The 20,930-nt window shown below is 38.6% G+C and overlaps 1 protein-coding gene across 1 annotated transcript in view; it reads right to left on the bottom strand.

The window, feature by feature from the left end:
* Positions 1–20,930, bottom strand: part of LOC140565221 (LHFPL tetraspan subfamily member 6 protein) — an 89,237-nt gene that overhangs the window by 915 nt on the left and 67,392 nt on the right. The window contains exon 3 of the mRNA XM_072691056.1: positions 5,855–5,953. Within this exon, the coding sequence (XP_072547157.1) occupies positions 5,855–5,953 (99 nt within the window). The remainder of the gene's footprint in view (positions 1–5,854; positions 5,954–20,930) is intronic.

Raw genomic sequence — 20,930 nt, 5'->3', positions numbered from 1 at the left:
TCCCACTATGTCTGTAAATCTGACTTCCAAAGATGTGATTCAGTTTTGAACAATTTCTTTATCATGATTCAATCATCAACCAACCAATAATTGTTGTAATCAATCATGATTACAATCAATGAATCAATCAAATAATCATCATCAATCATGAGAGGATGAGTGAGGACACAAGACAATAAGGCAATACTCCAAACCTTTGTTATGTACCAAAACAACCTGTGAATTTACTTTAGGCCCAAATTGAGGACATACCTGATTGAATGCCATTAATGCCAATAATGCATTCTGATCTATTTATTTATTTATATATTTATTTTTAAATATTTCTTGGTTTACCAATTAGGGCATATGATGAGAGCAACAGCAAACATTAATGCCACAGAAAGACCAAAAAAGGTAAATAAATAAAACTGTGCAAAAGAATTAAAGAATAGGACTAGGTTGTCAGACAGATAAATACTACAGATATGTTGGAAAAATCAGACATCCAAAATCAAGAGTCTGGCATCAACCTAATCCTCTTTCAAGTTCAAGCAGGACTGGACGCAGAAGCACTGGGGGTGCCCAAGTGTTCCAAAAGCTCTGTGTGTACAATGTAACTGGTCCATTTGTGTAATAAAAATCATCTCGTTCAACCAACCAACTTCATGTCAAAAGGCCTGCCGCTGTATGGCAGGTAATAAGAGGGTTCCACCTAAATTTTTAAAGATAGACAAATTATGATCTGGGGGAATATTTACCTTAAATGCTTCTGAGAGGTAATTAAAACAATGTCACAATTATGACTATGATACTGATCCCAAGTGTAGTATTATAACACTCAAACAGATGACACGAACACTAAGCGCAGGTCCAGGACATTAATTAAGAGTAGACTGGGACTAAACTGTAGTGTCAATGGTGAATCACTGCTGGAAATGCTTTTACTCTAGGCTTTTACTTTAGGCTTAATCTGGGTCTGGAAGCCTAGAGCTAAATGTTTTTTGTACTAAACACAGACAAAAGTTTTACAATTTTACAGATTTACAGATCCATTAGTTGTTTTTAATTTAATATCTTTTATTAGTATTTTTCCAGCTTATTCTCACAATTGTCTGAGAGCTATTCTATCAATGGCAATATCCCACGATAACAACACTTTGAAGGCGCCTCTGTAGGTATCAGACAAGGTACCTTGTCTGTACCCTAGCATTGACCAAGACACCATTGAAAAAACTAGCCAAGAGTAATGAGCCATAGATAACAGTCACAAGTAAGGAGCCTGTCGAAGTAAAGGAACCTTGCCCTAAGAACAGGCAACACAATCGCAGATTGGGCCCATTTCTCCCATTTCTCTTCCTTCATGGGTGTGAGTAAGCTTTCTTTTTAATCAGGTCTTACGTCGTTGTGGTCTGAGAATCTAATAATTTTCAGGACTATAACAGCAGAACCGTGCCAATATCCATGGTACAATAAAAGGTGCTTCAAATGGATCTTTGAGCAATGCCATAGATGAACCATTTCAAGCACCTTTATTTTCAAGAGGGTACCATGATTTTCTTGTGTATTATAGTGTAACTGAACTGTTTACCAAGCTGCAGTATTGACCTAGTGAACTTTTGATAGTTTCTGGAAATCTACCACTATATATCTGTATTTATATGATAGAATCATAAAAATCACATCACCACCACACAAGAGGATCAGGATTTTAAAAGACATTAACATTTCTGAGGATGAATTCCATTCAGTCGGAGCGCCTCGCTTACTATCTTACTATACCTTCTATTCAGGGGAATATGTATTTTTTTATATCTACTATACACAAATGAGGTAATGCACTTTCACATACAGTATACAGCTCACGAAAATGTCTTCTCGAAAGCTTCTCATGTTAGCATTAGTAGAATCAGGAACCATCTGAACCTTCTGTTTAGTCTCTTAAGCTGTCCGTCTCTGGCGTGAAACAGGGTCAACCATGCTGAAACCAGAGAAACTGAGGCCCAGTGAAACTCATTTGAAGGAGCAGAGTGAAGGAGCTGATGGACGTAGCTGAGCTAAGCGTGACATTTATTTTTCTGCCTTCGCTGCAGACACACACACGCTCCACCAAAGACATCAGCTATGCGTGTCAGAAGGTTCTGAGTTCTGCGCTTCCTTGAAGACAAAGAAATTACGCTGAGAGAGAACAGAAACGCTTGCCAGTTCATTCCCAATTCTTGTGAATTCTCAGTTCTCTAGCAAAAGTTTTAAAGAAGCCCTTGATGTTGCACTGTGAAACATGTCTGAGCGTCACAGACTTGCACAGTCTTCACTGCAAGCAGTGCTGGCTTAAAATAGTGTCTTTTCAGAAAAACAGCATAATAACCCAGACATTGGCTGAAATGAGCTCCATTTTCACAGGGATTGATTGCAGTGCTAAATGGGCTGTATAAAACTAGACTCTCTCTTTTGTAATCAAGAGACTAGAGCAGTTTTAGCCTACTGTGCACACTTTCAAATTAGAGATTTTTTTATTATGTAACTAAAAATGACCTGAATGAGCTTAAAGACAAATTACATTTCCTTTTGAAATAAGGAGAAAAGAGGGTTACTATGGCACCTCTCAGGGTTCACTTCACACTGCAAAAGTGATATCTTAGCACAATGACTGTACAAAAGCAAGTAGGACAGTGCAACGTGGTCAAAAAAAAGTGGTCACCACAGGTCTAGCGCCTCTGCTGGCTGGCTGGCTGCAGTATGATGTGTGAATATATATAATGTAGTTTCATATGCAATATTTCTCATTTGTCATTATGAGATTATTGTAGTAATATCATAAGATAAATTAACTTATTTCTACCTGTTTTTTTTATGTCATAGATAAAAGTGTATTATTCTATTGCCATTAAGTTTGTTTAATGCAAGAAATAACAGATCATTTCAGTAGTATAAAGTAATAAATACAGTATTTATTTATTTGAGTAAATACAATAAATAGAGTAATAATCATAATATCCTTCCAACAATGTAAAAAAGATAAATATCAGATATTAAGACTAGATTAAAACTATGTTTTTATGTTTTGTAGTGCATTACGTCCAGTTCATAAATAGTTGTTTTACTAGTGATGTCATAAACATAGATTTTTTACATCATTTCTGAAATACTGAAATCTTACTTTTAATAATTTTTCACAGTATCAATTCCATACTTCCATAGCTGTTCAACATTCTTGCTTTATTATTCTTTTTAGAGTGAAGTGAGACACACATGCTACAGTGCACATACACACATGCGCACACACGCTCCAGCTGCCCACACAGAGCAGTAACCCCGTCTCCCTTCAGCGCCTCACCCTGCTGTTCAGACTCTCACAGACCTCTGAAGTCATGCGTCATTATATGGGCCTAGCTGACAACATAGGCACACAAGGAGGTCAGGGTCTACAGTGTTTTTCTCTGAGAAAAATGAATATCACCCTGTAAAAAAACAGTGCTATCACGCTTTTTTATAGTGCTAAAAACATCTTTTCTTTAAACTTAACCTAAAGCTAGCCAATACTGGACACCCTTCCTCCTCATTTACATTTAAGGTATTAAACTGACACTCTTATCCAGAGCGACTTACAAGGTTATTACAGAGGTGGGCCAATGTAGTGTTAGGAGTCTTGCCCAAGGACTCTTATTGGTGTAGCGCAGCACGGTCACCAAGACTGGTAATCGAACCCCAGACTACCCACGTGGTGTGGTAGCTCACTCATAGGTAGTGGTGTTATCTGTTGTGCCACACCGACCACAAAATCTAATTGTTGGTTTCTATCTAATCTAATTGGTTTCCTCATGGTTTCAAAACTGCTCTAAATAAATATTTAGAAATCAAAGTCATAAAGTTCAGCATCATGTCAACACAACGCTCTGCTGCAGACGTCTGACCATACTGGTAAGCTCCTTTTAAGTAACCATGACTGTATGACTCAGGACTAAGCGCTTCGTCAAAACAGACAGACTTGGCCATTTGTTCCTTGCTGCACACTTGTCACCGCATGGCTTAATATGAGCAATAGAGCCTGTGCTTTGGGACCAAATCCAAAGTTTTCTCCAGAGAAGGAATTTATGAGGGTGTGAAAAATGAATAAAAGAAAACCACAGTCTACACCACCATCTATTATCTCTGAATGCTCTGCTGAGCTTTTAGAAGTTTCAGCTACACAACTGCCAGAGTTGGTTTGATTATAGCTGCATTATTTTGTAGAAATGCAGTAATGGACAAAAATCATATATCACATATTAGCTAGTGACATTATATATTGTTAAATAAAGTGCTATGAGATGATACAAAACGCTTTAACGCTGCAACAGGAATTCAGAGATTGCTGACCAAGTATGGAAATGTCCCAAGCGCAAGCTCTAAATCTGCTATAATGTATGCATAGTGTACAAACTGTGCTGTGGTCCAGCAGTGCTATATTTTAGGTGGGTCCTTGTTGTCCCAGTGCAAAAAAAACAAAAACAAAAAACAGTTCCTGACCTGGGTATTAAGTTAGAGGGCTAGTTGTATTCATACCCGGCAAGCAAAATACATTGTCATTAGTGTATCCTCTATGTCTAAATTAGAGTATAAAGAGACTGGGTGGGAGAAATGAAAGTCTTTATATATACAGATATGCACAAAGCATTGCACTAATAACTTTACTACCTCACTGGACTCTATTTATTACACATTGCACAATTTGCACACTACCGTCCATTATTTATTATTCTCTGGTCTGTACTGTGTTGTGTTGTCTGTCCGCACTTGTTTGTTTGTGTTGCACTTGTGTCTTGTATGCACTGTCTATGTTGCACCATGGTCCTGGAGGAACGTTGTTTCGTTTCACTGTGTACTCTGTATGTAGTTGAAATGACAATAAAACCCACTTGACTTGACTTGACTTGACTTGACTTGAGATTACATATAGGAGTTCAACTTACAGCATGTTTTTTTTTTTTATTTGACCTTGACATGGGAGCTCCATGACAGTATCCGTTACATGAGCTCTTGAAGATCAATAAATATCAAGAGACGGTCCAGTGTTACCAAATATGGCAAAAGTAGAAAATGCACTAAAACAGGAAATCATGGCCTGACTTTATGTTCAGTGTCTCTAAAAACTGTGTAGTTACAAATTAACAACACATGCAATAATCATGTGTGATTATTAATCACTAGTAATCACTAGGAGTGATGTACGTGCTGTAACCAATGTATTGTAGCAGTACAGCTTAAATAGTTACACATTTATCAACTTCAGTTTGAACTGAATTGTTATAACAGCATATCCATTTTTATGTGGTTATACATGTGGCTATACAGGAGTAATGGAGTGACAGTAATACCACGTATATGAATTTCTCCTGCTTTTCCTGTTACAAATACTGAGATGCCCTTGTGTAACGACACTGACCAAAACAGAAGTTGATAAACATGTCTGTAACAGTGGATAGATCTCATGTAGTTGCTTGATAACTGCATGTATTGTTTATGTAACTACACTTTTTGCAATTTTGGCTTTTACTTTCGAAGTAAATTGAAGTAGCTCAGTGGTTCCAAGTGACCCAATGAGTTGAGCTTAAAAATCTGAGCATACACACAAATCTACCACTAGAACTGCTGGGGAACTGATGATTGATGGTGTATTTGATCTTCATGAACATGAAATCTGAGCATGCTCATTACTTACAGCTAATAACTTCTGCTCTGGGTGTTTTTTTTTGTTTTTAGAAAATCACAATTAACGACTATTCAGTTAATAACTGTGTATGTACTGTGTGACTTCATGTCACACCATTTATAGAAGCTGTAAAAACTGAATGTAATGTGTGCTTTACAACACAATGGCTTTAGAACGGCTTACCCAATTGAAACTGGTCTGAGCGGTTGTCACACGTTTGTCTGACCTCCTCACTGTCCCAGCCAAGAGGGTAGAGGGCGCATCCCGAACCAATGAGCAGACCTGCAGCAAAGACAGAGGTGACATTGTAAAGATGAGTTGCATTCTCCTTTTCCTGCAAACAAAAAACTCTGTTGGTCCTCTAAATAACCCTAAGTGACATGTGAGTGTGAAGAAATTTTTTAATTTTCAAAGATCTGCCACATTATCCATACCAGTTAAAGGTTTGTCCTACAGTCACACGTCCAGATCAAGAATTATTTTTAAGCATGTTAATGCTATCTTACACTCTTAGCAAGAAGGATTCTCTAGAGTAATGAAACTAATGAACATGACAACAGTGGACTCCAGATTGGTGTATTGATTTGTGTATTGGCAAGAACCCAGCAATACAATATGCATCATAATACAGGGTTTTACTGAGATTTACTGAGATTTACTGAGATATACTGAAATACTGTTAACAAACAGATATACAGTGGTTTTATTTTAAATGATCAGTGTAAAAATCATATCTATGATTTTATCTAGCATATACTTAAAATCGGAGTTTACTTTTTTTACTAAAAGTTTACTTTTACCGCAATCAGAACAGTGATCTGAAGACACAGTGCAACACTGCGGGGAGGTCGGGTTTAAACACACAACACAATGAACCACTGTCTGCCACCAATCTTTACATATAAACTATAAATAAAAAAATCAATACTGTGTTTTTGAGAATCGATACAGTATTGCAAAACATAATACTGTGATACTTCGACACATCAACAGCTTCTTGCACCCCTAGTTTGGTGCTACACAAAAGGGTTCTTTAGAGCAGTGGTTCCTAGTCCTGGTATTGGATGATCCCCTGTCTATCCATTTTCTGTGGTTTTCTGCTTCAAAACACAGCCTTCAGCTTAGAAGAGCTTGTTAATTAGCTTATTAGCTGGATCAAGTGTGTTGGGAGCAGTGAAATGTGCAGACAATGAGGTCCCCTGGGACCAGAGTAGGGAACTATTGCATTTAGGAAGAGTTAAATAGTCCTTCATGAATTCAGTTTTCATGTTTGCATTGAAATGGTTTGTGACGTGTTCCTGGTTCTATGTAAAATCACCGCTCTTACTAAAAAACTCTTGACTCATTTTTTAAAAGTGAACACCCATTTTTCTAAATGCTACATTTTCTTTATTCTTGCTGCTGTACTACAGTATGGACCTCTCCCCATCTGTCATAAAGTAAGTTGTGATCTCTATCTGGAAATCTTTTGTAAGTCCATGAAAGCTCTGATAAGGCTCAGGGTCACGACAAGCAGCACAAATTCATGCATCATGGAGGGGGAGGGTGGTAAAGACCACCCAGGCCGTGGTCCAACTATTTTTAACATGGACCAAAAACTTTCCCTAGTCTATGACTGTGTACAATCTGGACTATTCCTGTACATGTATTCTTGGTAGGAGTTTGTTAGCCTACCCATTCTTAACCTACTTTGAAGACCAATCGATTCTGCCTGTATCAAAATGAAGGCAATAACAATTTATTTGACTGCTGCTTCTTCATGAATGATTTAGTTCTGTAACCAATTAGGCAACTCACTGAGAACAATGACAGACTATCATGTTATTCTGGGAATACTGTGTCATATTGACAGCTATGTAGGATGTAGCGAGTGGTTATTTTGAAACAAAGAAATGAAAACCTTAAAATGACAACAGATTTCTTTAAAGCTCAAAGTCAAAGAGGCAACAATGACACTAAGTACTGAGGCACAAGCTATTTTAAGTCTTGTATGTTCATCCTTAGAAAGAAAGCTATGAAAAGAGAAGCATTTTTTTTGTCTACAGAATCTTTGAATACACAGGATCACTTTAAAGGATCACTGTCTGAATGCTATGCTAATCAATTCCTCTATTCCCTCTACATAATGTAAAGCAGTGGTCTCCAACCCTGCTCATAGAGAGCTACCTTCCTGCAGACTCTGGGCTCTCAACCCTAATCTACCCCCCAATCCCCCCGATCCAACTAATTATTGCCTTCAGAAGTCCTTGATGGGCTAAATGGGCTGTGTTAGATTTAGGGTGGAGCTGAAACCTGCAGGAAGGTAGCTTTCCAGGAGAAGGGTTGGAGAACACTGCTGTAAAAGTACGTCAGTGAAAAGGTTTTCTTGTGGAACCATATGTCTAAGCCAAGAATCATTTGTGTTCTATAGTCAGCACTTCAAATGCATAATGAGGCGATCCCTTACGCTTCTATGTGCATAAAAGAGCTCTTTTACTCTGGTTCCACTAGCAGCCCACTCGCCGGTGTCTCAGGAGGATATTTGCTGCTCTTTGCAATTTGCTGTTTGCCAGGTCTCTCAGCATTGAGCTGCAAGGCCACGGCTGCTCTGCCCTGGATGGATATTAGCCCACAGGCCTTCAGCTAAGGGGCTTTACTATCACATTAGCTTAATCTCTTCCAATTTGCCTCTTGCGTGCCTATCAGTTTTGGGCCAGTCGTGGAAAGGGAGAGAGAGCTACAGAGGCACAACCGCACTAACCCCATCACATACTGGGGCAGGAGAAGATAACGCGAAAAAAAATTAATCCCCACGCCAGGGTAGCCCGAGCTTCAGAGATGATTGAGTGAAGAATTATAGCTGAAAAGGGGCAAAAACAGAGGAATGCAGATACATTCTCAGAGCTACAGTCCACTAAAGTTCTCATTAAAACAGCCTGACCCAAATATTGTTAGACTTAATCTAAAATTAGTTTTTAAAAATTGGGATTTGTGATTCCATCATCTAACAATTGAGATGTTTCCTGTCATTATAGTATTGGGATCATAAAATCCAGTTACACATAGAAGCATATGTTCTTGAATTTGCAACTACTCTAGGCCAAGTTCCCCCAAAATGTCTTTGTGCTAAGACCATTTTAACGGGTAGAGGGAGAGTGTTCACTGTATAAGATCCTTGAGGAATATCTGGAGGTTCTTTCATTTGAAACTGTGGAGGAACCTTCAAAAAAGGTTTTAAGAAGAAAAATGTTCATTGAAGATTTCCTGAAAACACCTTAAGATGTTCATCCACAGTTTCAAACTGAAGAACCTCTAAAAGTATTGCCTCCTCAATGATATTTTAAACAGTGTTGGGTCGCACAACATATCGCTTCAGCATCATCATCATCATCATCATCGCAATGTGAGTATGTGCAGTAGTTAAACTGCAGGATGTGCAAGGTCATGTAAGGCAAATGTAATTAAATATTGCTGTTTTTTACAAAGAGAAAAACTGCACTGTTCTCACTTTCCATGACATATCCATCAGAGGCAGACTACACTTGCACAACATAATTAATTTTACTCCAATCTTGAATACACAGAGTTCATTAATATCATGGCATGTTGGATCATGGACTTCTAAAATTAGAAATCTGGAGAAAATTCCTGTATTTTAAAATATTGTAATATATATTGCAGAGAAAAGAACTATTGCAGTGTCCGTTTTTTCCAATATCATGAATCCCTAGTTCAGTGCTCACTCCACCATTTAAGAAACATGGTAGCTTGCTAAGAGCCTCTCAGGAGCCTTCAGGACACTTCAAATTTCATCAGACAGTATGTCACAAGCTTAAAACAAGCAGCAGAAATTATTTAACACTGGCTGAACTCTAATGAGTTATTAATACCCTGTATTATTCAATGTCTTTTCTGGCAGTCATTTGTGATATCTGATAAGATCTCAGTTTTTAAGAAATTGACAGATAAGTATTAATACAAGGAAAAAACTTCAGAAACCCCCTAATCAGGATGAGGATGAGTATTTGCTGGTGTGCAGCAAGAAATCATGAACGTTGTTCACTGATGTCAGCACTTCTTTCCTCCTAATAAGGCGCACATGCTTCTCGGCCTCCATAACAATATTCCTCCTCTGAATATTAAAAGCGATAAGCAGAGTTAAAATTTGACGGAACATTATGAAAAATGAATATTGCACAAGGTGCACAGAGGGTCACGCAATAAAGAGAAGGTTCATCTCAACATCTATGGGTCCACGAGCCGTTCTCTCCTGCACACTGCCTCAGGTCGTGTGGTGTAATGCGTGGGCAACCATGTGATCAGAAACATGCGACAGACAAAATGAAAGGAGCGTGCAAAAGCACAACACATCGCTCTTTTAATCGCCAGTGCAGCTTCAAACATGCTAACCACGTCTGACTTAAAGTATGATTAAAAGAGCAGATCAGAGATGAGCCGCCTCTTCAGATGTAGCAGACTCTTTCTCTCGAGTCCCGTCTCTAAATTGCTGCCCCACTTTTCCAAGTGTGGGTGGGTCTGTACCACACCAAACGCTCACTCAAAAGAAGGGACCTAAAATGCACTAAATCAAGAGCTGCTAGGCTTCTCTTCTGAGTGCCACCAAAAGATTTGATGCTGAAATGTTTGACACAATCTGGAGTTGCAATGCAAGAGCCCAAGCTGGAATGCATCGCTCTTAGAGCCATGTTGCGATGGTAACGTATTCGTGCTAAATTCATGCACAAAATTATGAATTCTCTTTCAAGTCACAAGTAATGTCAAGAGATAAAAAGGCGTGTAATGAGCTCGAAATGCCCTGTAGTTCTAAAAAAAAAAAAAAAAAGAAAACAAAAGGAGGACAGCTGCGTTTCTCCCCACGACTGGGCAAAAAAAAAAAAAAAGGAGGACGTGCATCTTTTCCCCTGAGCACGATTAATCTAATGGCTATTTTGGCACACGAATGCAGAGTGCAACACCTATTTACAGAGGATTTACTATGCACTCTGTTATTACAGAACTACAAGGTGGTGATCTTGCCACCTGATTCTTTATAGAGTAGGTTAAAGGGGTGTTGTGTCCAGCAAAGAAACATGTTAGAATCAGGAGTCTTCAGTGGCGTGACAGTCTCCTGTCCTAATTGTTTCTTTTTAAATGATTTTATTTGTACACAACAAAATCATTTTGTCTAAAATAAAGGCTCATGATGAGACAAAATACATGCGAAGGAATTTAAGAGTAAGCGTGGAAATGATTTTCCTGCACAAAATACTTAAGAATAAAATAAGGCTGCCCACTACATCATTCATTCATTCTGAATTTGGCTTTTGAAATACTGAAATATGAGAAGGCTTCAATGTGCAAATGTTGGCTATAATCAAAAGTTTTTTTACAGTTCTAGATGAGTGTTTCCAGAAGGGTGTTCTGATAAATCTAAGGCCCTGTTCACACGTATCTGGATATTTTTGAAAACATAGATTTTTCCTTTGGCTTCAGCGATGTTTCTGAAATTCTAACTCTACAGGACTGAAATGCTCTCACAAGTGTTTTAGGACTACGACCTCACAATGTTTGATATGAAATTCCTCTCACAGTCTCTCACACAGACTGAAAAAAAGATAAGATTAAACTACCTAGTGCTGGGCTCTAGCAAGAGAGTAAACTTTGTACTACTTGGCAACCATGCTTCAATGAACACTGATGTCAGCGTTTTTAAATATCCACATTTTGCCCGCTCACGCGAAAATACTGAAAATGTAATTCACAAAATTCTCAACCCTTGATAGCATTTTGCAAAAACATCAGTTATCAGTTACAGTGGGGAAAAAAAGTATTTAGTCAGTCACCAATTGTGCAAGTTCTTCCATTTAAAAAGATAAGAGAGGCCTGTAATTGTCATCATAGGTAGACCTCAACTATGAGAGACAAAATAAGAAAAAAAATTCTGAAAATCACATTGTCTGATTTTTAAAGAATTTATTTGCAAATAAAGGTTTTCTATGGGGTTGAGATCTGGAGACTAGCTAGGCCACTCCAGGACCTTGAAATGCTTCTTACGAAGGCACTCCTTTGTTGCCCTGGCAGTGTGCTTGGGATCATTGTCATGCTGAAAGACCCAGCCACGTTTCATCTTCAATGCCCTTGCTGATGGAAGGAGGTTTGCACTCAAAATCTCACAATACATGGCCCCATTCATTCTTTCATGTACACGGACCAGTCGTCCTAGTCCCTTTGCAGAGAAACAGCCCCAAAGCATGATGTTGCCACCCCCATGCTTCACAGTTGGTATGGTGTTCTTTGGATGCAACTCAGCATTCACTCTCCTCCAAACACAACGAGTTGTGTTTGTACCAAACAGTTCCACTTTGGTTTCATCTGACCATAAGACATTCTCCCAATACTCCTCCAGAACATCCAAATGCTCTCTAGCAAACTTCAGACGCGCTTGGATATGTATTGGCTTAAGCAGGGGAACACGTCTGGCACTGCAAGATCTGGGTCCCTGGTGGCGTAGTGTGTTACTGACGGTAGCCTTTGTAACGTTGGTCCCAGCTTTCTGCAGGTCATTCACTAGGTCCCCCCGTGTGGTTCTGGGATTTCTGCTCACCGTTCTTGTGATCATTTTGACCCCACGGGCTGAGATCTTGCGTGGAGCCCCTGATGGAGGGAGATTAGCAGTGGTCTTGTAGGTCTCCCATTTTCTGATTATTGCTCCCACAGTAGATTTCTTCACACCAAGCTGCTTGCCTATTGCAGATTCAGTCTTCCCAGCCTGGTGCAGGTCTACAATTTTGTTTCTGGTGTCCTTCGACAGCTCTTTGGTCTTCACCATAGTGGAGTTTGGAGTGTGACTGTTTGAGGTTGTGGGCAGGTGTCTTTTATACTGTTAACGAGTTGTGGCAATGCCACAGCCATTCATGGCCAGGAGTCCAAATGCTCTAGCAGTGAATGACCCCACAGACCCCCCAAAAAGTTCATTCTAATCTGGAACCAAAGCATTACAGGTTATGGGAGGGTATGATGGACGTTCCTCCCCATCATTTAGCAGGATGAGAGCCTGTTAGTTGACACAACAGAATTGCTTCATTGAAGAGTGCATTGAACCAATGATGTTATGCTAGCACCAATTTGAAAAGATGTAGTGGTGCTTCATGTGACTCAGAGAAGGTGTGTGCTAACCTTCAGTTACCAAGCCCGGCAGCACTGCATGTGATCGAGGGATACCTAGTTAGTGGGTGGAATTGGCTTTGACTGAAAATGGTGACCAATGCATTGGAAATATATCGGAAGGCACATTGCAATATCTGTGTCACAATGCAGCTATGTTGTTCCTGTTGTTCAGCCCTACTATAAGCCTTTAAATGTCTTTTCAGGCTTGCTTGGAAAAGAGCATAACAGCTTACAGATGTGGTGACATTTACTTCTACTTTGCTCAAGCACCTTGAAAAATGACTCCAAAGGGCAGTGAAAGAAGTGGAAACCTGTACAACATAAGAGAAACCTTTCCTATTCGCTTCCCTCCTTAAAAACAGCTGGATGACAAGGAGAAAGGGGAACAATACACCTGCACTGCTTCTCCACTGATCATCCAACCAATGTGCAGCTTTACCCCCTCATCTTCTCCCCAGCTTCTCTTCTCCTGCATGCTTTATTCATTAAATCTTCAGCAAAGCGCGTTATTAAGTTGAGCGGGGAACTTGCGGCAGATGCTGATGACATTTCTGCACATGCTTTTCCTCAGAGGAATGTAATGAGGTAAGGGAACACTGCAAATCACCACAGGTTCTGGAAAGGGGAAACTGTTGCCCTAGTGGAAAGGAATGCAGTGATGCAACCATAACAGAGCCGTATTTTTAAGGTTCACTGCAGAGGAACCTGCAGAAAAGGTCATTCCTCTCCAAGTCTACATTTTCTACAAAGCAACAAGAACCACCATATAACCCATTATTAGACCACACTCTTAGCAAAAAGGTTCTTTAAAGTCCCAAAAATAACATCCAGCTTCAAGGCAAACTGTTTGCACCGTTTATACTTTATATATCCAAATGTTTGTGGACACCTCTTCTAAATGAATGCATTCAGCTACTTGAAGTTGCACCCATTGCTGACACAGGTGTGCAAATGCACACACAGCTTGTCTAGTACTGTAGAGAAGAACTGAAACAGATACACATGAACCTGTTGGCACCATGCCTAATGCCAGACGTGGGCTAGAGGAGTATAAAGCTCCATAGCATTGAGCTGTGGAGCAGTGGAGCCGTGTTTTCTGGAATGATGGTGCCCCATTCAACACTTTTGGAGGAGTTGGAGGTGGGGTGGTCATTATCAAACATTTTGACCTCACTACCATTCTAGTCACAAAATGCAATTAAATCTTCACAGCAATGCTCCAGAAATCTAGTAGACAGTATCAATACTGTCTCTGGACAGTAGAGATAGTTAATCCAACAAAAGATAAACCATTTTTAATACCCTTTATTTCAGAAAAACAGTGAATGAGCAGGTGTCCCAATACCTTTGTCACTTTTATGTGTAAGTATTCATGTTTTCTCAAATAACGATATACAATAGGTTTTCAAAGTTGAAGATGATGATAACAGGCCTAATAATAATGCAACAGAAAATGTAATAACAAATGACCATAACCTTGGGGCAGCAACTGTAGCATAACTAGAGATACAATTGTCTGAACTGCAAATCACCACTGAAGCATTCAAATGGTTCTCAGAGTTGTCATGGTACTATATTTAACCAATGCCTTTATGAAACGACCCTTGACGAATGTCTCCTTTTACAAGTATAATCTATCACAGAAATGAGCACATATAAATAAAACAGGTTTATTTCTACACCATGTGTTCCAAAGCTCAGTTCATTTGACTGTTTATTGCATTGAGTATTTTGGGTGTTTAATCCCATCCTCCACACTCCCGATGAGGCTTATTGCGTCTGAGATGGATAGTGGAGAGAAGGGGGCAAGAGGGTGGGTGAAGATTACTAAGAATGGAAACAGCAACTGCACATTTTGTCTATATGCCAAGATTCCAAGGGGGAGGGCAGACTTATGAATGACAGCTTGAGGTTGAGCAGACAGTCTCTGGTGTCATGGAGGGAGACATGTGTTGGTCTGTTTCCAAACTATAAAGGCTATTCTGGAAGTTCCGGACAGTGGCAAGACTATTCAGTGGTTCAATGGTTCATTATGAGCAACAGTGGGACCCAAGTAGACAAAGGTAAAGAAATCTCAAAATGTCAAAAACGTTCACAAGTTTTGATAGAACATCTTCCTGCTTCAGCTTGAATACAAAAATGTTGTGAGGATTAATCTGTATTAAATAAATACTCTACATTAGGGGTGAGAGGCACCCATGCACCTGACATGCACCCATTAATATAAGCCCATTACTTATATCGCTGCTACTGTACTGTACAAATGTACAAATACTGTTTACTTTGGACTTGCACAATGCACTTTACATACAACTCTACTCACACAACATCCATACTTCCATGCATCCATACTGTACTGTACTGTATGTCTTTACTTAGTGTTTTTTTTTTTCTTTTACTTAGCTTTACTTTACTATACTTTTATATATTATACTTGTTCTGTTTCTCTCTTTTTATACTGAGATTTAAAAGATTATGCTGGTAAATGGAGGAACTGCAAAGCAATAATTTGATTGTACAGTGTAACTGCTTGTTTCTGCTGTGCACATGACAATAAACTCTTGACTCTTGAGTAATATAAGAAAGGTCTTGTATCACAATATTTAAATACACATTTATCGCAATATTTTGACATGCAGACAAAATGTATCAGTAGTGACAGATTGTTATGAGTACAGTGATTTATATTAAAAAACTGCATACAAACTCCATCTAATTAAACAGCACTAATTACACTCTGTATTATAATGTTCAGTTGGTCAGTGTTTTTAAAGCACTGGCGATATCCAGGATACACTCATTTTTATCACAAAATCAAAATGGATCACAATTTTGATAGACTATTATCAAGTCGCCCATCCCTACTCTAATACAATGTTTTAATCCTAATCTCCATCCAGTGCACCTGTAGCATATCGTTGCTGTCGGACAAAAACCTTGAATCTCCAAAACAGCAACTTTACAGGAGAAGGAAAAAATCCTTCATGACTTTCAAGCTGATGTAAAATTATTAAGTCCAGCATTTCTGTTGGTCCAATCATCATGAAATAGGTGAAGGACAACTGCCAGATTCATATCATGTCAAAAAGTGAAAAACAGCAAAATGGATATACAAGGTTTTTGACACCTTCAATCTTCACCGTAATGAACAATGCTGCAAAAAAAAAAAAAGATTTTACATCACTGTGTTTATCATACCATATACAATCTCTCCTCATGAGAGTCTAGTATTATTTATAGTCATCATCCAACACCTGGTTTGGTAAACCAGTGCTTACTGATGTTAAATTAGTTGATCTGAACAATCATTCTGGATGGGAGCATCCAAGAGGAATCTGGAACCAAGCTTCTGCATCTGATCTCAAATGATAAAGTTTTTTACAAAACGTTTTTACAAAACAAAAAAAAAACATTTTTGGGAAAGATTTTAGAAAATGTGCTTTGATGCCTAAAACTGTCTGGACAGTGCTGTTCATGGAGCATATTATTGTTCTAGCACACTGACCATGATGAAGGCAGCTATTACAAGTTGTTGCATGGTAGAAGTGCTAACCCTCAAATCTTTGTGGTCCTGTGCTGCATTTCATCTGAAGCAATACTTCAAATGTCTCGTTTTTATTCTTATTTTTTAAACCCTTGGAAAACTTAATCAGTTATTACAATAATCATGCATTTCATAACAAATGAATAAACAGAAAAGATTGAGAAACAAAGTATTCAGTATTTTAGTCTTAGTTTAGTACTTTTAAAATTACCATAGTAGAGATTGGATCATGCATTTCTTATGGCAGATTCTGCATCACAGAATATCCTGCATTGGTGTTGCATCACTTCAAGATGCATTTCTAGAATTCTAAATTGAGTGACAAGGGTGAAATCTGTGTGTAAGTGTGTGTGTGTGTGTGTGTGTGTGTGTGTGTGTGTGTGTGTGTAAGTGTGTGTGTGTAAGTGTGTGTGTGTGTGTGTGTGTGTCAGTCGTTCAGGTTTGAATTGCACTCAGCAAGGAAAGACAAACGTTCCCCTGGAAAAAGTAACACTGCATCAGGTTACTCTGGAAGGGAGCCGTCAATTCCCAGGGGAGATTTTAATGCTCTGACTGACAAGGTAGTCAGCTGCCTGGATCACAGAGCAGATGCCAGAATATTAATGATTGTTCTCTCGCAGCACGGAAGCGGATGACCTAGATGTTTAGTTACAAGCTGTGTGACACATTCTTCTTAGCTTACTCCAAATGATATACACTATAAAGAGGTATAAAAGTATTGGGACACCTGCTCATTTATTGTTTCTTCTTTAAAAAGGTGAAGTACTGTCCAGGGAGTATTGTTGTGAGGGTTTGATTGCATTGCATAATGACCTATAGATTACTTGAGGAAGAAGTCAGGCTAAGGTGTTTAGAAAGAAAACGAGATATTATATAAACAATTGCTACAATAATACATAGCAAGTGTGATAATCATAAATCTACTCATTCTCTCATTGTGACATTCAACAATATCAATCAGAGATTTTAAATACATTGACAAATTCACTTGAACAGTATTTACACTGTGAGAACTTTAATACTGAACATGCTGTGTGTTGTGCTGTGCTGGGTGGAAATGCTTCACATTTCACAAGTAATATACAATAGTTAAGACTGCAATCCAAGCATTATTTCCTTCTGTGGAAGACCAGCAGCTGCTGTACTTTAGGGGCTTATTGAACGACGTGTCTCCATGCCCCTCCAACAAATGCATTTTTTCATAGCTGTTGCTGTGAGGTTGCTTTATACAAACATAGGCAAAAAACCCAATTCAGCCAATTATTCAGCTAATTAGAAATTATAGTGGCTTTTGTTTGGAGTCGCTACACAACAGTGTGCTAGAATGTTAAACTGTATTTCCTTGGTATCGTTGAATAATGAGAGTTTAGTACATTAAATGACACTGATCAGCATCGTCAGGCTAAACAACATGGTTGTAAATATTCTTTTTAAATGACATCTCAGCTTTCTTCACGCCAACCAAAGTCTTATATATTCTATATTCTTAAAATATTCAACAAATGCATAATTCAACCTTAAGGCTATTTGAAGCTGTTTAAACATCAGTGACGCATACCAACAATACAGCTAAAGCCAGATCCCATATTCCTGTCACATCGGCATCCAGATGTATGTGTAATTACTTGGCTGAACTGAAAAACGGCACCGCTGAAATCACTCACACCAGCGCCGTAAACGTGTCAGGATGAAACACATTTGAGAGGTTCTGACAGACTGTGAAGAGGAGCTACTGTTTTTACCACAGCCCTCATGATAATGGAAATTGGTTAGACCCGCTACAAGCCCACAGACACCTACTTCACAAAACACTGCACACTTGCTGGGTGCTTGTACAACAGATCTAACATTTTACTGCAATGCCATAACAGCAGCCACTTTTCTGAACAACTTGATGCACTGCAAGAGAGTTCTACTGCCTTAACAGAATTAATTTTGCTAGCTAAGTGGGGGCTGCAGTGTGGCACAGCCGTCCAAGCATTGGCCCAATCATTTAGAAGAGCGCTTGTTTGATTACTGGTGTACAGCTGTCCCACGACTTTGCATTACCAGCAGTTTAAAAAGAAGTTCATGTGACCTGGAGGAAGCACATGCTAACCTTTACCCTCCCAGCACTGGTAGGGTGAAGGCTAGCATGTGATTACTTCAAGGTTTTATATTCATTGCATGTATATACTAATATTATCTTTATTTAACTGCAGAATTTGTAAAATACTCTATATAGACAAAAGTACCAGCTCATACATTGTTTCTTCTTTCTTTCTTTTCTTTGTTTGTAGCATTGCTGTGAAGATTTAAGTGCATTCAGTGAGATCAGGATGTTGGATCACCACTCCACCTAATCCCCAACTCCACAACTCATTCCAGAGAACACAGTTTCACTGCTTGACAGCTCAATGCTGGGGGGCTTTATAAACCTCTAGCCCACATCTGACATTAGGCACAATTCCAATCATTTCATGATTACCTGCTCCAAATAGTCATATTCTATTGGCAATACTTCTCTACAGGGACTACACAAGCTGTGTGTGAGCGCGTGTCACACTGTAAAGGTTATTGGCTTGGTAACAGGACAATAGAGCTGATGGGCAGCCATTAACATGGGCCCTATGACTCCCCTGTACCCTATAACTTTAAAATGCCTTTGAAAAACTATTTGCCAGCCTATTCTGATCAGAATCCAGTTCAAGAAACACCAGTGAGGACACTGAGGCCTGCTCTCATAGACTGCTGCTACTACTGCCCTCCATTAGGGAAGCGTTCAATATGCAGTGGTGAGTGGGTGCTAATGAGCCCGTGCCTACAGTTAATGCTTCCTCACACTTTCACTGATTACCTTACAGCTACTTATTCAGCCATGCCTGAGAGCAGGCAAGCCTCGCATGTCCTTACAAGTAATTAAAGATTTAAGCTGCTCGCTCAGAATACAGACTAGATGAGGAGTTCAGCAAAGAGGCGAGTGGATAAGCCCTGCGAGGATGGCACACATTTAGAACCGTTAACACTTAAAGGCTACAGATTACAAACCAGGGCTAAAGCATGTAGTGGGATTACAACCCAGAGTGAGACCTGAAGACTTTACACTTTACATGCCAATTTTAATTTAAAAGAGCTTTGAAATACAGGTATAGTTTGTTTTTTTCATTGCTGTGTATATCAGCTCTGCTTTTAATTGCTACTATTAATTTATTTATTATGTTATTTATGTATTATTTACTTTACGTAATCACTATGTAAATGATTTATTTTTTTCCTTTTCTTTCAACCTTATTGAAAAAAACAAACAAACAGCGAAACAGCCATTACAGTCACTTCTTGGTTGCTCTCTTATTACACATTAGTCCTGTAATAAAGAAAATGCTGCAGATGTATGAAATTTAAAGAGTATAGACAACAGATGGGTTGGTTACAGGGTTTAATCATATGCAAGTTTTACTACCGAATAACCATGTAAAACATTTTTAAAAAGTGACAACTGAAGTAAATAGCTGACTGTGACAGTCTACCAGAAAAGGAAATTTTAGTTTAATCTGGGGTAGTAGAACAGTAGTAGTTGTAATAGTAGTAGTAGAACAGTAGTAGTAGTAGTAGAACAGTAGTAGTAGTAGTAGAACAGTAGTAGTACTAGTAGTGGTAGTAATAGTAATAGTAGTACAATAGTAACAATAGTAATAGTACAGTGGTAGTAGTAGTAGAAGTAGTGTAGTGGTAGAAGTAGTAGTAGTAGAAGAAGTAGTGTAGTGGTAGTAGTAGTAGTAGTACAGTAGTAGTACAATAGTAATTAGTACAGTAGTAGTAGTAGACCAGTAGTAGTAGTAATAGTAGTATAATAGTAGTAGTTATTTTCATCATTTTCATTTCATATCAAATAATATAACATACACCAATGTAATACATGCAGTGAAATGATTGAAATGATGAGTGTCTTTTAAGAAATTTAGCATATTGTAATCATACTGGAATTTTGCATGATATGGTAATGAATATGTGCCTAATATGTTTACTCAATTAATATTTGCTCATTTGCTCACCTTTAGCCTTGACAATTTAACATCATAAAAGTACAATATCTGAAACTGTGCTGTGCTTTAGGGTCCAGATCTGAAGCTGTTATGCCTAAGCAAACAGACTAATCACCTAACATGCTGCTCACAATATCATAAGATATGCTGTAACATGGTTCAATACAGTATGATTCAGTGTATACTTATATCCCTTGCCATGTGGAGCTGCCTATAATAGCTTACATAAATGCTTTTCAAATACAATATAAAGACACCTTTTAATGAAAAATGGCAATAAAAGTACTCAGCATGACAGAAACACCACAAGAATTACAGATTAGCTCTTGTATTGTATAAGCAGTCTAGAATATGAAGAGCTGGCCTATATTTAAGCATACTAAAACCGCTGGCAGGTGAGCTCTTAATCCAGTCACTGGAGGTTTACATAGACTATGTGAAATCCCTTCTTTCTGCTATACCAAAAGAAAGACCCCCTTTCATCTGTCTGCCATCCTACTGTGTTGGGAATGCTCGTTCTTATGTCGACCCTTCCTGGTTTTCCTCA

The sequence above is a fragment of the Salminus brasiliensis genome, chromosome 11, assembly GCF_030463535.1.
Source record: "Salminus brasiliensis chromosome 11, fSalBra1.hap2, whole genome shotgun sequence".
Lineage (NCBI taxonomy): Eukaryota > Metazoa > Chordata > Actinopteri > Characiformes > Bryconidae > Salminus > Salminus brasiliensis.
The sequence above is the reverse complement of the archived record's forward strand: the minus strand, read 5'-3'. Positions and strand labels throughout refer to the sequence as shown.